Here is a 24,265-nt window from a genome sequence, read left to right as displayed (position 1 = left end):
TAACCTTCCATTTAACTTTAGAGTGTAAAAATATTATTATATCTGCTTTTACTTTGCCGTGGTTGGACAGTGTTTCCTTGAGCTTTTAGCTCTGTATATATCCTCTTATAAACTGATTCATTTCCATTGATCACTTTCTATATGGGAGTATTTATTGCTTTTGTGAATTGGGACTATGCATGTTATGTGTTGCAAATATCTTTTGTGATTTGTCTTCTTACTTTTTTTTAACAAACATTTATAATTTTTATATTGACGAAAATACCAGTGTTCTAAAATAGTTCCTGGATTCATTGCACTGTTAGAAAAGCTTTCTCAACTCTGAGAATTATAAAAATACTCACATCTTCTACTCCTTCCTTAGGTTTTTTTTTTTTTTTTTGGCATTTAAATTCTTAATCCACTTGGAATTTATCCTACTCTAAGGAAGAAGGAAAGGACTCATCACTTTTCTTCCAAATGGGCAATCAGTTGTGCCCACAGTGTGTGCCAAACACCCCTTTGTCTGGCCCCTAGGACACCTGTCCCACCTGCCACCTGGCTTCCTGCCCACCCTTTCCCCCTTCTCCTCACATCTCTCATCCCTTCCTCAGCACTCCCTCTTGGTCCTCTAATTCTGACTTCAACTTGTAATTGTTCTCCAGAATCCCATCTTCTACATCTTCTACTCAGTCGACAATCTCCTGAGAGGATTTCACCCACACCCACAGTTACACTTCCACGCATGTGTACCAACCTCCAAATCTAGAGCTCGGTCCAGGTCACTGATAACTTCAGCCCCTCACACCTGATCTCCCACCAGAGGGATCTCACCTTGGTGTCTGCAGACACTAAACTGAACCAGCCCAAACTGCATCATCCTCTTCTCTGGGTCTCAACTATCCTGCCACGTGTGCCTGCTCCTCTCCACAGTCACTAATCTCCAAATTATTTTAGCTTTGCTTCTTATTCAGCCCCAAATCCATTGCCACCTTGTCACCCTCTTGGCTGCTCCCTTAATCCAGCAACTATCCATTTCTGCTTCTTACCAGCATCCTTCTAATCCAGAGTTCAGCAGATGACAGCCCAGTGCGTCAAATCCTGCCTGCAGCCTCTTTCTGTACTGCCCATGAGCTAAGAATAACTTTGCATTTTTAAAACATTGTTAAAAGTTTTTTTTTTAAGAGTATGCCACAGAGACCTATGATGCCTGGGAAGTCTAAAATACATACAATTGGACCATTAGAGAAAAAGTTTGCAGACACTTGCCTCTAATCTATACTCACTGTAATGGTCTCAGGCCAGCAGGAATTCTGTACGCTCACCATTTCTCCCCTCTCAAGCACCCCATGTAGTTTACTGATGATTTTCTTAGATTCAGGTGAAGCAAATAGCTCAGCTTCTAAATTGCCAGATATAGGGGATGGGACCCCGTCACATCAAGTGCTTGAAAATTATTTATCTCCTGTGTGCGGAGTTCTGTAAATCACATGCCAGAAGAGTCTCAACCTTTTGTTTGAAAATACCTTATTTTTCTTTCTGATGATAAAGGTAATATAAAGTCATTCTAAAAAAATTGTTAAAACCAGAACGTTTAAAGGTAAAATTAAAAGCACCCACAGCCCCCCTCTCAGCAATTTCCCTGCTAACATCTCTTAATAGCAGTTTTCCACAATCTTTGATTTTGCACGTGCCTTTGAGATACATCCTGCTTTTCTGTCGAGTTGTCCCCCACATTACTAAGTATTCTCAAAGTGCTCTTTGAACATTTTCTTAGATACCAGAAATTTCCTCCACAGCATTCGCGCATAATTTGAAATGAAGAATTTCCCACTAGGAGAATTTCTGTACTGGCCCGGGACACCACGGCAATCTTCCCTCCACAAACGGTGCCCCCTCAAATTTGATGTGATTCCAGCAATTCTGGGATCAAGCCTTCCAGCTTGTAGCTTGGTCGCATGTTATTTCTTTGAGGCTAAAGTTCAACACCAGCTATGTTGCACCTTAGCTAGTTTTATGTAAACTGATCATCTTTCTAAAAGAAAAAGAACAGGAGAGGAGAGAACTGGCTTTTCACACACACCCACATTTACTCTAAACCAAAATACAGAAAAACAACTCAAATCAAGTAAATCGTCAAGATCCTTGGTGTCGCTCCCCCCCTCCTTCTGCACACTGTACGGCACGTCACAGTCAGCCTAAACTTTATCTACGCTGTCTCTGGTCATGCCATAGGCTCAACGCTGAAGACCTTGGCATCTGGTCCGACCCTGCGTCCAATGCGCATGCGCTTAGCTGGGAGCCGGGCAAATTCCTGGGAGGTGATGGGGGCCGGGGGTAGGGAGCACTCCTTTGCCCCTAGGCTGTGCAGGACCAAGGGCACGACTGTTTGCTTTCCTAAGTGCAGCTGCAGCTCGGCCGGCCGGGCTCAGCAGCTCAATGCTCTTGCAAATGCAGTTCACATCACCCCCTCAAATTCACACCTGGAATTCCAGAAAGAAAAAAACGTTAAGAGCTATCATTAACCTTCCCTTCCCTATTTCCCCTGCACTCATTTGTATTCCTGCTCACAGGTGCTGAGGCAGGCACACAGCTTAGACCTGGAATGGCCCTCTCCCTAGTCCAGGGCTCCCAGAGATGCTCTAGACTGAAGCCTGGAGGCTGTGCCCCCTTCTTCATCCCACACCCCACCTCTTCTCCTCACTGGCCTGCCCCTTGAGACTCCTAGTTGAGTCTCCTCTATGCTCTCACTCTTCACAGGTACTCTCACACTTCATCGGCTTGTTTTTGGTTTCTCAGCCCCATGCCTGTTCCCCACCAGCCACTATAGAGCAGGAGGACCAGCCTATTTCCCCATCTTCCTTCCATTGGATTCACCTCCCTTGCACCCACTGCCTCACCAGCAGTGGCACCTCTGAGACCGTTACTGAGTCCAAGTTCCTACAGGTCTCAAGGGACAGACCAGTAAACTGAGTTGTTGAGGCAAGGAATGGCGCCTTTATTCAGAAAACCAGCAGACCAAGATCTCATGTTCCAAAGAACCACCTTAACTGAGTTGGAATTCATGCATCTTTACCCTAAGAAGGGAGGGATGCGCTTGGTCCTGCAAACTTCTTGGTGCCAAAATCCGTTGTTCTGGCAGCTGTCTCCTTAGATCAGGTCATGATGTTCCTGTAAACCTCCAACAAGACAAATGTTATTCTCTGTTCTGCAACTTTTTATCTCTATGTGAATGGAAAAGTGTCATACCCTTAAAGGTCACAGCCTTGGGTGTTGGCGCTCCTGTACATTTCAGGCTATGGACAATATCCTCAACTTGTAGCAAAAGCAATAGAATACAAAGGTAAAAGTAAAGAAACCAGATCCAGGAGTCCCCGTCATGGCTCAGCGGTTAAGGAATCCGACTAGCGTCCATGAGGATGCAGGTTTGATCCCTGGCCTTGCTGAGTAGGTTAAGGATCTGGCGTTGCCATGAATTGGGTTGCCATGAACCAAGAGGTGGCTCAGATCCTGCATTGCTGTGGCTGTGACTATGGCCAGTGGCTACAACTCCAATTCGACCCCTAGCCTGGGAATCTCCATGTGCTACGGGTGCCGTCCTAAAAAAGCAGGAAAAAAAAAAAGGCTGATATTTGTCCTTCCCTATTCCAAGGTCACCTTTCTACCCACCCCCAGGGATGTTTGGCTTTTTTTTTTTTTAGTTGAAGTATAGTTGATTTAAAATGTTGTGCTAGTGGCTGTCTTTGCTTCCATTTTTGTTTATTTTTAAAAGGCAATTAAGTAGCATATGCATTGACATTTTTTTCCTGATACAAAGCACAGGCATTGGATTAACCATGCCAGTACATTCTAGACACTGTTAAAAAACCAAGTTCCACTGATTAAATTTGAAGATCATATTGGCTTTATTCAACAATTCATGGATGAGGCTGCATCCCATCTAGCAAGTAGATAGGAGGGGAGCTGTACAAAATAGAAGGTTTTTTAAAGCCTGAGGGGGTGGGATGGGAAGTTATAAATAAGGAAGGGTTGTTTTAAGCACGGTCACTCTCCTTAGAGAAAAGGCAGAGGTCTAAGTGGTGGATTACCTCACCAGTGGCCAGGAAATTCCAGACCGACTGGTTAAAAGTCACATTCTTAGGTGGGACTGAAACTGAAATTAGGATAGGTATTCTGTCTTGGTTGGCTGACACAGAGCTTAGCACAAGTGACTCCATTTCGGGACCCTTGTTTCTCTTTAATAACACCAAACCCAAATATTCCATCTTCACTCTTTTCCTCCCTCCCTGCTCTCCCCCCGCCCCAGAACTCTTCTGTTTGCTTATCCATGTCAGTATGGCTGCCCACAAAATTAGAGAGAAGGCTCGATTTGATAACAGACACAAAATACATAACAGCTCAAAACATTATTATTTTCTTGTTTCCAGTCAGATGGCAGCTCTTTGCCACCAGCTGGGGACTCCACCTCATGACTCCATTATCCCCCACAGAAGGGGCAAGGGCATGGAGGGGCAGGGCGGCAGGGGGAGGGAAGCACATTCACTATTTGGCCCAGAAGGGCACACCTGCTCCAGACGGGCTGGTATTTCGCAAACACCTGCCCCTCAGTGCAAAGGAGGCTGGGAAATGTCCAGTCCTGAGCTAGGAAAAGAGAAAAAAAAATCAATTTAGAGGAGCCACTGGCAGGCTCCCAGGACTGCCCAGAGCACTTATATCTACTCACTCATTAACTGTTCAAACAGGTTCCTCCAGGGCAGGGAAAAAACACCTGGAGCTTAAAGGTTAAAGCTGAGCCACAAGAGCAAGACCACGGCTTCAAACTGGGGCTAGAGTGGGTTTAGATTTCCTCTGTGACGTATTAAAGTATGAAAGAGCGCAGAAGACTGCTATGAGGAGGCTAATCTGACAAACCCCCCTCTTCCACCACACCAGTTCAGGAGAACAAGATCCCATAGTGGCTCTGTACAGGCAGAGAGCATGCCCCCCGGGCCACAGCCAGACCACACTCCAGAACTGAGGACAAGGGCTCCCCAGCCAGGCAGAGTCTGAGCCCAGAGTTCATCCCACATGAAGTCATACTGAGAGACTCCCTCACAGGTCAAAATTAGCAATGACAACCTCAGGCCACCAACACTGAGCAAAGACCTGACCTGTGACCTCCAGCCAGATCCCCCACCCCCTCCATCCTGTCCCAACCTCAGCTGCCTCCTTTGCCTCCTGTCCTGGCGTCTGATTTCAAGAGAGGGAAAAAATAAACAAGGTTCCTCTTTATAAATGAAATGCTATTGAGGGCAGTGATCTAAAAGTCAAAGCTGTCAGACCAAACATCAGGCTGGCAGACCAGATGCCGCCTCTCTGTTGTACTAAAATATAAAAACAGATCTATGGGGAGTTCCTGTTGTGGCTCAGCAGGTTACAACCCAGTTAGTATCCATGAGGACCATGGTTCGCTCCCTGCCCCTGCTCAGTGAGTTAAGCATCTGGCCTTGCTGTGAGTTGTGGTGTAGTTTGCAGACATGGCTTAGGTCTGGTGTTGCTGCGGCTGTGGCGTAGGCCAGCAGCTATAGCTCCTATTGGATCCCTAGCCTGGGAACTTCCATATGTTGCAGATGCCGCCCTAAAATAAACATAAATAAATAAATAAGAGTTAAAAACCGATCTATGGGATTGATTATTAAGGAAACTATGCAACCAGGAGAAGGCTAATCCATAAGTAAAGCTGATATGAGTCAAGTCTCATCCCCAGGTGTTTTCTTATTCAGATAAATGTTTTCTCAACAGACTGTGTTTCTCCTTTAACCAAGGGGAGAGAATACATGGCAGAGTCAAAAGACATAGAATGAAAGCCTGGGGGAAGAAACTACTTATAAAACTTTCAGAAAGCTTTAAAATAATTGGCTGAACAAGGAATTTCATACAGTGATTTATATGTGTCTTATAGCAGTATCAGTTCCAAATGTCCCTTTGCATTGGGAGAGCTTTTGTAATGTTTGTTATCAAATGATTGTACCAATGCATTAATCATGAAGGCCATCAGAAAGAAAATAACCACAAGCCAAAACTGAGGATGTTAAAAGTGGAGGCAGAAACCCAATCAAATGTGTAAACACATAGAAAGAGAGACAACATCTCCCCCGCACTTTTTTTTAACCTTGGCATTGCATCAAACATTAGGGTACAATGCAAGCATACTTACCCATAAAAACCAGAATTTTTTTTTAACTCTGAAATTTGACTGACAACTGAAAGAGCTCACTCAAAATTCTTGCCCTTAAATATAAGGAAAGTAGCAAAGGAAAAGTTTGCTACAAAGGAATATTTATTACAGTTCTCTTTCCTGCAGATACATACCATGTATGAGGGTTTAACTTTATAACAACCCTGTGAATTGGCTATCATGATTACCATTTTGTAAATGTGGAAACTGAAGATTGATCTATGATTTTTGAATAGTCTGTTGGTCTACTCAGGCTCCCTAGCAGAATACTACAGACTGGGGGCACTTATCAACAGCAATTTATTTACTCACAGTTCTGGGGGCTGGAAGTTTAAGATCAAGGTTGGTTTCTGGTAACCTCGGTTGGTCCGGAAGACCTCTCTTGCTGGCTGCCAGACGGCTGCCTTCTCACCGTGTCCTCACATGGCCTTTCCTCTGTGTGCACATCACTGACGTCCCTTCCTCTTTTTATTTTTTTTATTTATTTTTTTATGGCCACACTCACAGCATAAGGAAATTCCCTAGCCAAGGATCGAACATAATCAAACCCAAAACTCTGAGGAGACCTGAGCCACTGCAGTCAGATTCTTATTTTTTTTTTAACAAACATAATTATTTTATTTAATGTAAAGCAAAGCAACATCCAAGATAATTAAATCATAGTAGACTATTCTAGTGAACAGGACATTTGCTGTCTCCCTGCTACAGTGCAGTTGGATTCTTAACCCACCTTGCCACAGTGGGAACTCTATCTTCCTTTTTTTTTTTTTTTGTCTTTTTTTTTGCCTTTTCTAGGGCTGCTCTCACGGCACATGGAGGTTCCCAGGCCAGGGGTTCAATCAGAGCCGCAGCCGCAGGCCTACGCCCGAGCCACAGCAACGCGGGATCCTAGCCGTGTCTGCAACCTACACCACAGCTCACAACAACGCCGGATCCTTAACCCACTGAGCAAGACCAGGGACCGAACCCGCAACCTTATGGTTCTTAGTCAGATTCGTTAACCACTGGGCCACGACGGGAACTCCTCTATCTTCCTTTTCACAAGAACATCAGTGCCACTGGATTAGGGCTCTACCCCTAGGACCTCATTTAACCTTAATAATGTCCTCAAAGCCCTCTTCTCCAAACACAGTCACACTGGGGATTAGGGCTTCAGCATATGGATTTGGGGGGATACAATTTGGTCCCTAACAAATATATGTACAGGAGCCCAATTTTGCTAAGTGATAGAACTAAGGCTGTCCAAATCTAAACATCTCTTTATATAGAATGAGCTGGCTCTCCCACACCACCGCATCTCAGAGAGAATGGGGAGACATCTTGCTGTCAGAACTGTGTCTTAGAACTTGCTGGCAGAAAGACAGTTTCACAGCCTAAGCCCTATCCTGGTGGGAAGGGAGGGAAAGTCCTTCCTCAAGTTAGATCCCAGAGCACAGGTATCCAAGGCAACCAATCGACTTGATACCAAATGAAAAGGCTTCGTCTACTTTGTTAATAGCCTCACAAATGGTCAAATGATACTTGGTATTCTACCACATACCATTCACAGTGGGGTTTCCTGACCCCCCAAAGAGCCAGCATTTCATTCGGGTTTTCTTTTCTTTTCTCCAAACCACCAGCTAACGTCCTGGAGGGCGACTCCATGGACCAGGATGTGGAGAGTCCTGTGGCCATTCATCAGCCAAAGTTGCCTAAGCAGGCCAGGGACGACCTGCCAAGACACATCAGCCGAGACCGGACCAAAAGGAAAATCCAAAGGTACGTGCGGAAAGATGGGAAGTGCAACGTCCATCATGGCAACGTGAGGGAGACCTACCGCTACCTGACCGACATCTTCACCACCTTAGTAGACCTCAAGTGGAGATTCAACCTGTTGATTTTCGTCATGGTCTACACAGTGACGTGGCTCTTTTTTGGGATGATCTGGTGGCTAATCGCGTACATTCGAGGAGATATGGACCACATAGAGGACCCTTCGTGGACTCCATGCGTCACCAACCTCAATGGGTTTGTCTCTGCTTTTTTATTCTCAATAGAGACAGAAACCACCATCGGTTATGGCTACCGGGTCATCACAGACAAGTGCCCAGAGGGAATAATTCTCCTCTTAATCCAATCTGTGTTGGGATCCATTGTCAATGCGTTCATGGTGGGATGCATGTTTGTAAAAATATCACAACCCAAAAAGAGGGCAGAGACCCTGGTCTTTTCCACCCACGCGGTGATCTCCATGCGGGATGGGAAACTGTGCCTGATGTTTCGAGTAGGGGATCTGAGGAATTCCCACATTGTGGAGGCTTCCATCAGAGCCAAGTTGATCAAATCCAAACAGACCTCGGAGGGGGAGTTCATCCCCTTGAACCAGACGGATATCAACGTAGGGTATTACACTGGTGATGACCGTCTGTTTCTGGTGTCACCCCTCATCATCAGCCACGAAATTAACCAACAGAGTCCTTTCTGGGAGATCTCCAAAGCCCAGCTGCCCAAAGAGGAACTGGAAATTGTTGTCATCCTAGAAGGAATGGTGGAAGCTACAGGTAAGATGTGCTCCATCCTGGGGTACCTGTGGCATCAGTGTTCATTTTAAATAGGACCTCACACTCTTGTTTATGACCAAAATATAGAAAATTGGTGTCACTCACTATTGACACCACGTTTTCGCTCATGAAATAGTATACCTATGTGTCCCATAATCTTAAGTATGTCCACCAAAAAGTCTAACCATTTAGCTTTTTAAAAACCCTTGGGGTAGTAATTAATAAATGATTTTTTACAACACCTCAATATAACTTAAGTTTTCAAGTATTTTCTTAAATTAAAATTTGAGCTGTCTCTAAAGCACTTGTTAGATGGTTTTAAAGCATTGTTTAATTTAAATACTTGAGGTTACTTATGGCTAAGCCAAAGAGGAAGAGGTCAAGCCTTTCAAAGGAAGGCTGACAAATTACTTTTAATTAAAATACATTTTTGCCCCCTTCTTTGGGAGCTATTTGTGAGACCCATAGCGTTGGTTTTTCTTTTCTGCCAAGTGAGCACTTGGTGTCTTTCTCCACACTCTACCTGCCAAATCCCCTGGAGACATAATAATGCAGACCCAGTAAACAACTCTAGCAGGAAAGAAAAAAAAATTGAGATCCACTCACCATAATTTTATCAACCTTTCTGCTGTGATGGTCTGTTTTCAAAATAGAGAAATGGTCTGTTTTTATTGAAATCTTCACTCATGTCTTAACTTGATACACATTATATATCCCAACAGCAAACAAGTTCTGCCCATATTTATCTGAAACTTTCCACAAAATAGAGCCATAAACTCTGACTTAAGCTAACAAGAGTGTCCCACAGCAAAAGTATAAACTAGAACACTAATCCATGCATTGCTTTACTATTCTTTTGAATTATTAATATTGGTCTTGGGATCCTCTTTAGTTATACCATTTGCCCTTCTGCGCTTTGAGGTCTGCAACTGGAGGCTTGGGGTTGGTTTCCAAAACCTGAAAATGCATGGCCACCAGCTAGACCCCAGATTCTTCATCTACCCATAATCTGATCTCAGTCATCCATCAAGTGAAAGTCATTGGGCTCAGGTCTCTGCCTCCATGGACCCAAAATGCAAGGTTATTGCCTCTAAGAGATTTCTCTTATAGTGGTAAAAGCTTTGGCAGTAGGTTTTTTAAGTGCAGCCAGCAATGAAACTGTGGGTAAAAGGCTTTGCATAGGAATTCCCTGGTGGCTCAGAGGGTCAAGGATCCAGCACTGTCACTCCAGACTCATGTTCCATCCCTGACCCCTGTACTCCCACAGGGCCAAAAAAAAAGGGTGGGGGTGGGGGAGCTTTGCTTGGTGCTCAAGAAAACAAGTGGGTTCCTTTGTGTAAGACAAAAGGAAGGTGGAAAACGAAATAATTATTGCGAAATTCTAAATAAGCACAGTACACTTGAACGGGACTATCTGTACCCTGAGTCTGAATTTGTGAAGAACTAGAGAGGCAATAGTTGTGTGGAAGGAGGAAGAGGGAGCAGGGACAAAATAATTCAGACTAGGAGCTCTGTCATTTTCCCACAGACCAGAAACTTCTCCCACCATGGCTGAGCATAGGGACTCTGGATCCCCCTAGTGGTAGCTACTGAAGTAGAGCCTCTCAGCATAAACTGACCACAGGTGATGCGGTTTTAATATCAGATTTCTCGCTATAAACTCTCCAGATAGGACAGGAGGGAGGGCAGTGGAAAACTTTGTTCTCCTTCCATCTCTGAGCTCAAGAAGCAAAAGCCACTTGGAGATGTACCCTCTGGTTACTGGTGTTTAATCTGAGCTTTGCATTGCAGGAGCTGTGTTCCTTCAAACCAGAGCCCATTCTCAAAAAATAATGAAGTCTGGAATAGGCAAATTATCTTTGCTCTGTCCCTAAGTTGGAATTCTCCCTCGGGCAGCCCCTGTCTTTCTGATGACATTTTGTCATGAGTGAGCCTTTCTAATGCAAGGAACGTCATTTCGTTGATAATTAATAATACTTACCTCTGAGCTTCCGGTGGCCTTTCTACTGCTTTTTAGAGAACACTGGGTATTTGCCACGAGAAAGAGTCAACACACTCCCTCTTCCTAGGAAAAGGTGACCACTATTAACTTTCTAAAAATAATAAATTTCTAATTTCTGGTAAGTGGAGGCAGATGTGTTCTTGAAAGTTCTGGATTTGTCTAGAAGCAGGACACGTCATGATCCCTTCCTGATAGGATTCATACAATTCAGTTTTTCCAGCACATCTGATCTCTTAAACTTCAGGGGGACACTTTTTTCTTTGTAAATGAAAAGCACAATTGGGATTTATGGGCATTCAACAGGCCCTTGAGGCTGGGGAAAATGCTTCAATGAATCAAAGTCACAGGAAAAAAATTACTGTGGACCAAATGCACACTGAGTAAAACAAATTCACAAGGATCTAATTATTCATTGTAGGGCGCCATGGGAAATCCAGAGCCATGAAAACAGCAAGCTGACACAAACAACCTCTGCTTGACTCATCCTTTCTTTGGAAAATGCCTTAGTTGACCTTAAACAGCTATCACTGATCTCAGTCAGGGGGCCTCTTCAAGGATGAGCCACCACCACTGCAACCTCAATGCAGTGCCTTCTTCCTGCCGTGTCCCTTGTGTGCACACAGTGATGTTTTCAGGAGATTCAAGCTACTGTGCAGTAGGCTGATTGTATGGGTCCTTCAGCGTGCTGGGTGTTCAGGCTCAGCACAGGCCAACGGGCTGACACATTATATTCCAACACCAGCTGTGCTGTGGCAAGCTTGCTTTGACACATCACTTGGGGACAGGCTCATCTTTAGAAAATGCATGTAATCTCCTTAAAGGCAGGATGTCTTGCCCATCTTTGATGTCGGGCAGGTTCTGGCTCCGGTCCTCTCCTTGCTAAGTTCTCTGGCCTCATAAAAGACACTCTCACCCACAAAAGACAGAACCCACATTCTTAGTGGATAGCTTCAGTCTGGTCCTTCCCAGAGTCAAGGGGATGTGTGACCTCCCAAGAACCTTCCAGTCATGTGATTCTATTTTTGAAAATGAATCAAACCCTGGAAAATTCTGACACCAGCCACCCAGACATCTGGGGACTGGCCACATCTTATCCCACAAATATATTTTTAAAAGGGGCCCTTTATGTTCCTGACACATGGGCAATTTGGAGATAGTGATGTTTACAGAAGGGTTCATAGCTACGTAAACAAACATGCCGAGCAGCTGTGGCAAGTGTGCATTAAAATAGTAAAGCATTCATATAGACTGTTATTTATAGAGGGCAAATTGGCCTAGAGGCTAGATGACAGCTACACAGAGCTGGGCCCGGTGCCAGCCAGCTCCTCACTATAGGCTTTCTGATTGATGAACTTCCATATTTACCCCCAACGATTATGCAACTGTGACAAGCAGCCCTTTCCTACACCTCAGCAAATATGTCTCCTTAGGATGAATCCCCATTATGCTTTTTTTTTTACATTTTTTATTATGGAAACAATAAAACTCATACAAAAGTAGACCCGATTGTATAATTAACTCACATGTACCATCATTCAATTTCTGTAATTGTCAATTCATGGCCCAACTTGTTCCATCTGTCTCACCCACTCACTAACTGCTGCCCAGCTTCATATCATTTTATCTGCAAATATTTCAATATGGGTCTTTAAGAGATAAGCACCCTTTTAAAAACATAACTGTAACCCCGTTATGATACCTAAAGTAATTAATGATCATTTCTTAAGATCGAATATCTATTAAGTGTTCCAACCTCTGTTTCATAAACCTTTCTAATTTTTTTTAAAAATCTGCTTGTTTGAATCCAGATGAGGTTAACACGGTAACCGGTGAAGACCTCTCCTAAGCCTCTTAGTCTATGAGTTCCTTTTCCATCTCTGTGGGCTTTTTCCTTCCAGTTTTTTTCCCAAGAAGGGAACTTCTGAAATATTTACATACTTCATGGAAAATTGGAGAATGTGGAGGGTGGGAGGAAGGCAGCTTAGGTGAGATCTACTAGGTAATATTTACAGATGAGAAAGCAGGGCTGACGGTCAAAAAGTCAATACTGATGGGTTACCAAAGAGGAGAGGGACCGTGTATCAGAAGTATGGGGAGGGAGGTCGGTGGGGACAGACCGGAAGTGGGTGGGGCCAGCCCTCCTTTCTTGTAGGAAAACCCAGTTTCATTGCTAGAATAACTTTACCCGCAAGAGGAAAGCTTGGTCACATAAATCACATCACAGATCATAGGTTTTTGAGTTGCAAGAGTCTTCGCCCTACTCTTACTTTACAGATGAGGAAATGAAGGCCCAGCAAGCCCGGTGAGCTGGCCAAGGTCAAACAGCCACTGGCAAAGCAAGAGCTTAAAACCCCAAACCAGTGATGATTCTGTTGTTGTCCAGCCGCCAGGTTCAGTGCTCTTTGCATCATGAATGCTGTTGGTTCATGAAGATTCTGTAGAGCACTGCAACCAAAAAAGACAGCTGGTATTTAATGAGCAGACAGCCTCTCCCTTTTTCTCACCATTAGTTCTTTTTCTTTAAGTTTCTCTGTTGGTCTCCAGTGGTATCTGTTTATTTTAAAATTCTTTATTACATTCACATGAATTTTTAACAACCGTATATTAAAATGATATGTGCCACAAAACAATTCTGAAATAAAAATTAAGTAAGCACTATCTACAAAAATAGGAGTCCTGGAAGAATACAATGTTCTACCAAATCTGATTTCCAAGTACCTATTTTCTTTGCTGTAGTCAAAATGCCACTTCACTATAATAGGGGAGAATATGAGATCACAGAGTTTAAAAGGGTGGCGTTTCTCAGCAAAGATCGTTGAGGGTTAGCACTGCAGTACTTTTAAGCTATTTCTTTATTTCAGTACTCTTAATGATATTTCATAGCCACTGTATTTGTCAAATCTTATTTTCTCCTTTAGATAAGTTACCGCTAATCCCTCCATTGGCAAGATATTATCTCCAGATTTACCATTTTTCTTTTATGAGTGGTAATCCCAACTAGCTAGCCTGGAGAAAGAGTTAATTGATAAGATCTGAAATGCTAAGATCTTGGGTGAACGTCCCCTGATATATCTCTATAAAGTACAATAAAAAAATTCAAAGAGGAGTTCCCGTCGTGGCGCAGTGGTTAACGAATCCGACTAGGAACCATGAGGTTGCGGGTTCAGTCCCTGCCCTTGCTCAGTGGGTTAACGATCCGGCATTGCCGTGAGCTGTGGTGTAGGTTGCAGACACGGCTAGGATCCTGCGTTGCTGTGGCTCTGGCGTAGGCCGGTGGCTACAGCTCCGATTCAACCCCTAGCCTGGGAACCTCCATATGCCGCGGAAGCGGCCCAAAGAAATAGCAACAACAACAACAACAAAAGACAAAAAGACAAAAAGACAAAAAAAAAAAAAAAAAATTCAAGGAAATTTATTTTTCCTAGATAGAAATCTACCACTCATCAACATCAAGAAATCCAACCATCCATTCTTCAGATTTATTAGGTTCAGATGATTTATTCAGGGCTCCCCCCACAGTGTCCTCCTCAATATAATATATTCCTGCAGTGCCATTGGCTGGATTAAAAACTGATAACATCTGCTCCCCAAATGCAGTAAACTCTTGGTGATCCTAAGCAGTTTGGGCACACGGTTCTAACCCTAACAATCTTAGATTAGACACTACAGAGCCCATACAGAATTTTAAACTTTTCTACCACTCCTCGAAAAGAAAGAAACCTGTAACTCTGTTGAACATTATAACTCTGTTGAACACATCTCATAATTTAGAATGCACTTAGTGTATCCAGGTTACCATATATTACTGTGGTTGAAAAAACAAAAATATTGGTTAATTATAAGATTTTTTCATTATTCAAACACCAGTACCAGAATGTCCATTGTTCTTCCTGCTCCAAATGGGCCATGAGGAGCTACTAAATTAGATGTTCACTAAAAGTCGGTGATGGTTGCACAGTATATACAATTTAAAATTCAAATTCAAGGGGGGAAAAATTGGACTCATCTGAAAGTTAGCTCTAACGCAAACTCTAAAGTCAAAACTCGTGTTGTGAAGAAACTGCACCATTCAAATTAAGAGATGAGTATCAAATCGTGGGAAACCTCTAATTAGTGTATCCTTAAATAAATCGAGCTTTATTATTTCCTAGGGCATTCAGTAATATGAGTGCTAACAGCATGATGCCAGTGAAGCAGTTCTACCCAACAATTTCCAATGACCAGAAGAGGATTGTAAGGGAAAACCATGTAAATTATTCAGATACACAAACACACACACACCCCTCCGCGAAATATCTAAACAGGCAGTGTGCTTCTTTCCCAATTAAGTGTGCCCTTGATCCTCTGTCCTACACCAGCCCACTTACAAATCTTGTTTGTCGTTAATTATTTAGTTCTTCATTTTTTTTTTTTTTTTTTTTTTTTTTGTCTTTTTGATATTTCTTTGGGCCGCTCCTGCGGCATATGGAGGTTCCCAGGCTAGGGGTCCAATCGGAGCTGTAGCTGCCAGCCTACACCGGAGCCACAGCAACGTGGGATCCGAGCCGCGTCTGCAACCTACACCACAGCTCACGGCAACGCCGGATCATTAACCCACTGAGCAAGCGCAGGGATCGAACCCGCAACCTCATGGTTCCTAGTCGGATTCGTTAACCACTGCGCCACGACGGGAACTCCTAGTTCTTCATTTTTTAAATCTCTCTTGGCTATAGCTCAGCTTCTCTGTACTTCTTTGTGTCCTTTATAGTGTCAGACAACCCTGGGTTCAGACCAATGTTGCTGCCTTCACTGTCTTACTAAACCTCTCTAATGCCTCAGTTTTGCCCCTCTAAAATGGGGACGGTAAAGGGGTCTACACCACCAGTGACCTTTCAGCTTCACAGGGTCTATTAGATCAGATCACAGATTACACAGGTGAAAGTCAGTTGAGAGAAAAGCTTTGGGAAGAGGGAAGGCAGGCACTTGAGAGGGCCAGTCCCATGATCTGGCTCCATTGTTTCCAGGGATGCAGCTGACATCTCCACTAAATGACAAATGACTCCCCTCTGAAGGCACTCTGAAGCGTCAAATGGCAATGTCAGTCTGTGATAACCTGTGCAAGAAATGCACACTCACAAGACAAGAGTAAATGCCAGCCTGGCCCCTGTCCCTGTTACCTACCATGAACTACAAATAGATGAGACCTGAATTAATGAGGATCACTGGACTCAGAAGAGATTTTGCATTCCTATAGATAGTAACATTTCATCATCATAATTTCGGCCCAAAGTGGACATGAATATAGATTATTCTTAGGTCTTCTAAGGCAACTCCTCAGGGAGAACAGGACCAAGAGTCTGCATTTGAAAATAGTATTTCTATGTTCCAAATTCCCCTCCTAGTTTTTTCATAAAATCTCTAAAGTATCAGTTGATAGCCCAGTTTGGAGGGTGTCTTTTTGTGCTGTTAACGCAACTCAACTAAATAATATTTACTTATGTAATAAGTTCTTACATCTATAAGGACTTCGACTTTAAAGTGTAGATATGCTTCAACAAAGTGGACAGTAAATATGAATTTCTATAAGCCAATTCCATGTTCTCTGTTTACTGAGAATGATAAAGATACTATAACAGTCGGCTTTGGCTAAGTCATGTTGCAGTAACAAACAACTCCAAGGGCTTAAAACACCAAGATTTATTTCTCAATCATATTATATATCAGTAGTGGTTCTTTTCACATCCTGTTGACTCCAGGACATAGACAGAAGGAGCAGCTATGTAGGACATGCCATTCTTGTAGCAGGGAGGAAAAGAGATAAATGACAGAACACCTCGCTTCTGCTCACCATTTGTCAGTCATAGCAAGTCATACGGCAGTGCCTGATGTCCATGGAATGGGAAGTATAATGTTCTCATAGGGACTTGGAATAAGTAATTCAGAAGAAATTAATACAAGCTACCATAGACACCTAAGTGGTTTTGAAAACCCATGGGCAGAGTTTAAAAAATTTTTGCAAGTTAGGGTTTAAAATGTGCAGTAGTCACTAGTGTTGTTCACCAAACATGTTTGGCTTTCATCCTCTTATTTCATCCTTCTAGACACATGTTAGGATCATACCTCTCTGTTCTGTTGAACATGGTCATGTGACTTACATTTGTCCCAGCCGTATAAGCATATTTCATGAGTATCACTCTGCTGGAAACTTTACAAGCTAACATATGATAATTCCCTTCCTCCTTTTATAGTTCTCATGGAAGCACATGTCACAGTGAAGTTTCTGTCACTCTGGACCCTTGACCGACTTTGAGTCCAAGTTACTTGGGACTTGTAGCATGACTGAGAAATAACCTAATTTGGGATTAAGCTGAAGAAATTTGGGTTGCTTGTTACCACAGTATTAACTAGCCTCCTTTGCCTGATACAAAATGTCATGCAAACATTTTGAGACATTGGCTGATATATACTGCTCATAGCTCCAGACTCTCCATGAAGTGAATATGGGGCTAGCTACTTTGCACAACGTCTCCCTTCTTTAAATTCTCTCCTCACTGGTTAAGACTTTAAGGTTAGACAGACTGAATTCATATTTTGTCTCCGCTCTTGAATACCCACATGATTGGATGTACCACTTTCCTTAACTTCACCAAATCTCTTCCATTCCAAAAATGTCAGTGATGCTTATTTTTATAAGAAGATTGTGTGAGGCAATACACGAAGGTCATTCAACATGGGAACATAGTAAGTGCTCAATAAATCTAGACGGTAAATCTATGATTCTGTAAATCATACTGTTCTTATCCACCATTCATTAGGTCCCTATTGAATGCTAATTACTTTTTGAGATGCTTTACATACATTATTTTCAACCCTAACTCTGAAAAGGAGGTGCCGTCCCCATTTAACAGATGAGGAGGGAGGTGGGGAGAGTAACTTGTCCGAGATCACCCAGCTGATGAATTAGTAAAGCCAGGATTCCACCTCAGGTCTTCCCACCTTCCCAGGCTGTCTCCCTTGTGCCTCTCTAGGGGAGACATAGTACACAAGGGGCATAGTACTGAAAGTAGGGTTTATTGATTAAAGTTCATTCATGCATTGGCGATTATGGCTCGATAATATATTCTGATTACTGGCTTTAGCTTCCCCATCAGGCTCATCTCATCTTACCACAGAAGGCAGGTAGGGGCAATCTGCTCTTGCATAACGGTTGGCCCTGAGTCTCTTGAAAGGGCACCTACTTGTTCATACTCTCAGATTCTGCTCAATTCAACATTATCGGGCAGCCATGCCAGTTGATGCTCTGGGCCAACCCCATCCAAAACCATCTGGTGCCATGCCAAGTATAACCCAAAGTGCAACCAAACAGCCGGCTTGAAAACCCCGTAACACTAAAAGGGAAGAATCAATTCTGACTCTGAGCTTCCTGCCAGAAAGCTCCATTAAAAAAAAAAAAAAAAGATTTAGGCTTTGACCAGCCTAATTAAATCCTACTGAGGTTTCCATTTCCCTGCAAAACCCTTTTTCAGGTGTGATGATGATGATGATGAGATAATTTTTCTCTAGTCACTGATGCCATCCTTAGAGGATTTTAATTAAACGTTTGCTAAGAAAATACATCTTATTTTACTTCTTCTCAGACATATTCTGTATGGGGTGAATATTAATAGAAATCTGTAAATGTTGATGGATAAGGAAGGAGCTGATGGGTAATGATATTAGAGAAGAACACACAGTAGGGACCAGTGAGGAGACAAGATTGAAGGTTGGGTTTAAAATGAACTAATGATGCCATGTTCACACTGGCCTGAAATTAAATATGTTTAGTACAACTCAGAGATCTAAGGTAGTGATAAAGTATTAGTGATAAAGCATTTGCTTTAGAATCTTTGTTATACATATTGTCTGTCTCCCCAGACAAATTTGGAAAAGGCATAAAATCTAAGGGGAACAAAAATAATGCTGGTCCGTGACTGTTGCAGAAGCTGTTAAGAATCCACAAGGTCCAACACGGGGCAAAAAAAGATTTCCAAACACGTCCCTGGGTTTCCAGCACAAGTCCTTTGTGTTCACCCAGAGAGGCCCCAGCATGTTCAGCCTGGCCTGCAGACCCTGTTGTCAGCCCCCCAAGCTAGGGGAAGAAAGAGGTCACATTCATTAAGCCAACAATAGATGGGTCATGACCACATGTAAGGAGGTGCAGCTTGACGGGCCATCCACAACCAACCACAGAGCAAAAAAGAGCAGGGCTGTTTCCAGTACAACCTCTCAGCCTCTGATGCTGTGCAGGCCTGGCACAGAGTCACACCTGATTTTGGTGGCAGGAAAAGCCTCTCTTGTGACTGGAAATGCTCATTCCTGACATTGAAGAGATTAGCTGTGGGCACTTGGAGTTCCCGTGATAGCAAAGCAAGTTGTCCTCTATTGCCAAGGTGAAGGGTAGAATGACACAGCAGCACTTCTTTCCTTGGGTTCAAGCTGATACATGCTCACCCAGGTGGGAGAGGGCACGTCATGAATGATGACGTCCATAACCTGGGAAGGTGGTAGGCCGGTGGAAGGGGACAGAGAAGCTGTTGGACAAAACTGTGTGGCTGACGTCAGTGCATCTCACATGTCTCACCCTGGGGTCTCTTCTTATGATGAAACAGAATCCATAGATGGACCCAAGGAGCATGTACTTACACTTCAATGCTTAGTCTATTATCCCATCTGCCAAAATCATGACTTCCACTTCCTCTTCTCTCTTCAACCCTCCAACACCGCTCCCTCTTAGATAACAACCTGGCTTCACACTTGGTTGAAAAAATAGAAGCAACCAGACCAGAATATTGGCGTCCTCACAGGGGCATATCTCTCACTCTACCTGGGCCTTTTACCACTGTCTGGAGCCCCATGTAACCCAGGGCCAAACCTGGACCCCATCCCTCCAGCCCACTCAAAGTCTTAGACGGAATCATCTTCTTTCCTCCATCACTGATTTTTTTTCTTAATAGTTTAATTCCATCAACATAAAAATATTTCCTGGTATCTACCATTCTTAAGATTGAACAAACACAGAACTATACCTCTCCTCGTACCATGTCCCTTTCAAGCACTGTCTCATTTCACAACTCTCTTTCCCATATGACTTCTAGAAAGATTTGCCTGAATCTCCATTGCCACTTCTTGACTTCCCACTCCAAAGGAGCTTCCATTCCTAGTCCACCATTGAAACTCACCAAATTGTCCCCCTCCCCTAAAATCAACCCGGCCTTGGTCAGCCTGAAGCTTCTCACTCCTGATATTGGCAAACACCCTGGAAACTAATTCCAACCCTCCTTCTTCAAGTCTCCCTTCCTCTACCCACTGTTGAAAATCTTGGTGGCTCCCCAGGGCTCTAGCCTCTGCACTTCCTCCCAAAGTAACCCATCCTTACCTCTTGGTATCAACTCTTGGAGGTGTACAGATGGTTTCCACAGGTACAGCCCCACCTCGTCTCCTGAGTTACAGACCCAGAAAACTAACTGGCCCTGAATGTCTCCATCTAAGTGGTTCTCAGTTCCCTTAAATATAACTTATCCTAAACTCAGACCTGCTCTCTCTCCTGTGTCTCACCCCTTGATGAATGGAACCCCTAGTCTTCGGTTGTCCAGGTCAGAAACCCAGCTGTCATCTTACACTCACCCCTCCCTTGGGCACTGCAGTCTTCTCTCACTCCCAACCATTTGCCAAAGCCCTGGACTGCTGTTAGCACATAAGGCTCCTTTGTGCAAAGGAGGAAAAGGCATCCCTCCTCAACTCTACTGCCATCTTCTGGGAAACTGTGTCATAAATATATAAATATATTTGTATTTCTTGGATGTATTGAGTTGTGTAGTGTACAACCTGCACAACTGTATGTAGCAGCCCTGGCTAAGCTTGTCTATTCCATCTCATGCCTGTCCCTAGTATCCAAACATCCTCTCCTCTCCAGCATCTTGGCCACTGTACTGGTTCACACCACCACTCCCTCCCCCTGGGCTATTACTTTGCTTCCATACCAGCTTCCCTAAGTGTAGACTCTTGTTTCTCTCCTTGCCATTTAGCAGCATAAACTTTGTAACTTACAAATCACATCTCCTCACTCCTGCAGCACAAACATTCTCAGTAGCCTCTGAGGAGCTAAAGGATCAAGTCCAATATCCTTTGCATGTCACAGTCACACCATCTGTCCAGGAGCCCTGTCACTTGCTGCACTACATACATGTGCTATTGAAATTCTCGTACACACCATGTTTTCATGGTGTGCACACGTGCTGACTTTATCTCCACCTAGAATATCATCCTCCATTTATCTTCCCAATAACCCCTCCTCATCCACCAAGTCTCGCTGCAAACGCTGCCCCTGTGAAACCTTCCTGACTGCTTGGCAAACTCAGGCATCCTCCCTCTCTGCCCAGTCTCTCCCCCCACCCCCCACCCCCGTGTTTCTACAAATGCCTCCATGATGTCTGACTGATCTGTGGTTGCTGATCACATGGCTGGGTATCCCCAGCAGACTCTACACATTTGAGAATAAAGATTATGCCTTTTTTTCAATTCCCAACAACTAGCACAATCTGCCATATGGTAGGTGCTCAATAAAAGGAATAAACACATCAGTGGTTTTGTAAAAAGCAAGGTCTGACCTTTCTAAATGTGTCTTAGACTCTCTGAAGCTTTTCCTTTTCACCTGGCACTGTGTTATCTCAACCCTACCAAGACCCAAGTGCTAAATCTGCCTTCCTTATTAGGCTGTTATATCATTTAATTTAAAAATTAAAGACATGCTTTATTAAAAGATCCTGTTTATTCTACAAGATCCTTTCCCCATCCCATATTCATCAGGCATCTTACGAAGTCCATCCAATATAAATACAGATAGTTTAAAGCAGACATCCAATAGGCAAAATTGTCTCAGAATTTGATCTCAAATAACACAAGAAGCTCCGCCAAGTAGATATATCCCTGTGCCAATTTTTAAAGCAGGTCTAATCCCCGGGAGACTCAATGGAGACAGGGAAAGGGACTCCCAGAACAAGTGTCCCACCAGGTTTTCACTGTGCCTCACCCCATGCACAGAGATTTCCCTTTGATGTTGTCTAGTTATGCTCGAAAATCTTCTTGCCTCTTCCGAGGGACAAAGCAAATAGCTCAGAAGGGTGAGTTGTGGGAAAATTATATCCCTTTACCCAAGTTTCTCATCCATAAATAAATAAGGGTACTCTCACTCCTATAACCCTCACCCACTGCAATAATGAAGGATGAGGGTGGGTGCTGAATCAAAGACCCACCACTCCACCTCTGAAGCCTAGGAGGGGCTTTCTGAAGGTAGAAACTCAAGCAAGATGTCTGATGCTGAAGTGTACTTGGCCTGCAGGCAAGGATTTTCCAGAAGTGTCCATGTGCCTGGCATTGTGCAAAGTTAGATAAACACAGTCTTGCCCTTAGGGAACTCATATTTTAAAGCAAAATGTATTCTGTAAAGGGCCAGGTAGTAAATATTTTAGACTTTGTGACATCTCTGTCATAACTACTCAACTCTGCTGCTGTGGCGTGAAAGCAGCCATAGGCAATAAGTTTCGAAAAGAGCGTAGCTGTGTCCCAGTAAAATTTAATTTATGGACACAAAATTTTCACGTGTCATAAAATATTATTCTCCTTTGGGGTTTTTTCCAACCATTTAAAAATGTAAAAACCACTTTTAGCTCTCCCCTAGGCAATGGGACGGGACATAAAAACAAATTACAATACAGTACAAAATGGAATAATGTTTATAAAAATAGCTTTTTTTCATAGGGAGGTGGACAAGTGGGTACAGGGGCTCTTCTCTGGTACTCCCAGCCAGAATCCCACTTCAGATGTGCACCACATAAAGAGTGCCAGCGACAGTAGCAAGCAGGACACCTCCTGGGAGGAGGGGAAACAGCCAAAATCCAAGAGACATGCAATCACTTACATTTTCTCTTTGCTTTTGCATTCCTAAGAATTAGAAGATAATAGGGAGCAGAGAGTCCCTGACCTTTGAGTGCGAGCTAAAACTGAACTTCTGTTCAAAGGCAGAGATTTTTCAATAAACAGTACTATCATTAACATCTCCTTTTAGAGAAAAAAAAAAATAAAAGAATGTGTCTTTGTTTCAGGAGGGTTGGCACTGACACTTCCTTTTGTACTTGTTCTGTTTTTCTTTGGGTGAAAATTATCCCCCCCTACTGAAAGTCATATAGCATATCTCCCAGCAACATTTATTGGTTTTTTGTTGTTAAAATATTTATTATTTATTTATTATTGACATACAGTTGATTTACAATGTTTCAGGTGTACACCAAAGTGATATAGACAGATGATAGATAGGTAGGTAGATAGATGATAGATAGATAATTTTCCAGATTCTTTTCCGTTATAGTTTATTACAAGCTATTGAATATATCCCCCTGTGCTATATAGCAGCTCTTTGTGGTTTATCTAGTTTACATATAGTAGTGTGTATCAGTTAATCCCACATTCCCAATTGATCCCTACCCTTTCCTTTCCCCTTTGGTAACCATAAGTTTGTTTTCTAGGACAACATTTATTTGTAACATCAATTCATTTGGAGGTGAGGGTCTTAAACTCCATTCCACCCCAAAAGAGCCTCTCTTGGTCCAAATTGGCACCAGGCTGAGCATGGGAGACCACAGTGCAGGTTACTGACAGCTCAGAGACTTGTCAGGGTATCTCCTGAGCTGCTCCTAAGGATTCCAAACATTCCAGGAGTTCATCGTCCACAATTTGACAAGTGTTTGCATCAAAATGGGTTGTGAGTTCAGTTACAGAGGCTCAACATCACTTATCCTCATGGTAATCCTTTTAGCCACACTTGATGACAAGTCAAGGCAGCGGGAGCCATCTCCCACATTTTACCACATTTGCTTCATCATCCTCTCTAGATTTGCACACAGGCATCAGCACAGATACATGTGCTTATGCATGTATGTGCATTTAACACTTTTTAAAATCATTTGACTGTAAACTGTAGACACACTGCCATTTACCCCTAAATTCTTCAATGTAGATTTTGTAAATGTGAAGACAGTCTTACAAAACCAGAAAACTGATATTGATACAAGGCTACCATCTAATCTAAAGACTTGATTCAGATTTTGCCAACTCTCCAAATAATTTCTTTCCTTGTCCAAGGAGATCCCAGGTCATACTTTGTTGTCATGTCTCTTAATCTCCTACAACCTAGTGAAGCACCTCTACCTTTCTGTAACTTTCAAAACATTGACCTTGTCTGAAGCATGGAGACCACATACTTTGTAGAATGTCCCTCGGTATGGATTTTTCCAATATTTGCTCATGATTAGATCCAGGTCTTCCTCCCCACCCACCCCACCCCCACACCTGCAGCAGATGGAAGTTTCCAAGCTAGGGGTCAAATCAGAGCTACAGCCGCTGCCCCACACCACAACAACTCAGGATCCAAATCGCATCTGCAACCTACACCACGGCTCACAGCTATGCCGTATCCTTAACCCCCTGAGCAAGGCCAGGGATCCAACCCACATC

General features: G+C 43.3%; 1 protein-coding gene across 4 annotated transcripts in view; it reads left to right on the top strand.

The window, feature by feature from the left end:
* The window catches only part of KCNJ6 (potassium voltage-gated channel subfamily J member 6), a 294,141-nt gene that overhangs the window by 185,380 nt on the left and 84,496 nt on the right, over window positions 1-24,265 (top strand). For all 4 annotated transcript variants that reach the window (XM_021070975.1, XM_021070976.1, XM_021070977.1 and 1 more), the window contains one exon: window positions 7,816-8,736. In XM_021070975.1, the coding sequence (XP_020926634.1) occupies window positions 7,816-8,736 (921 nt within the window). The remainder of the gene's footprint in view (window positions 1-7,815; window positions 8,737-24,265) is intronic.

This window comes from Sus scrofa, chromosome 13, assembly GCF_000003025.6.
Source record: "Sus scrofa isolate TJ Tabasco breed Duroc chromosome 13, Sscrofa11.1, whole genome shotgun sequence".
NCBI classification, from domain to species: Eukaryota; Metazoa; Chordata; class Mammalia; order Artiodactyla; family Suidae; genus Sus; species Sus scrofa.
Note: the sequence above shows the minus strand (reverse complement) of the source record. Positions and strands in the feature narration are given on the sequence as shown.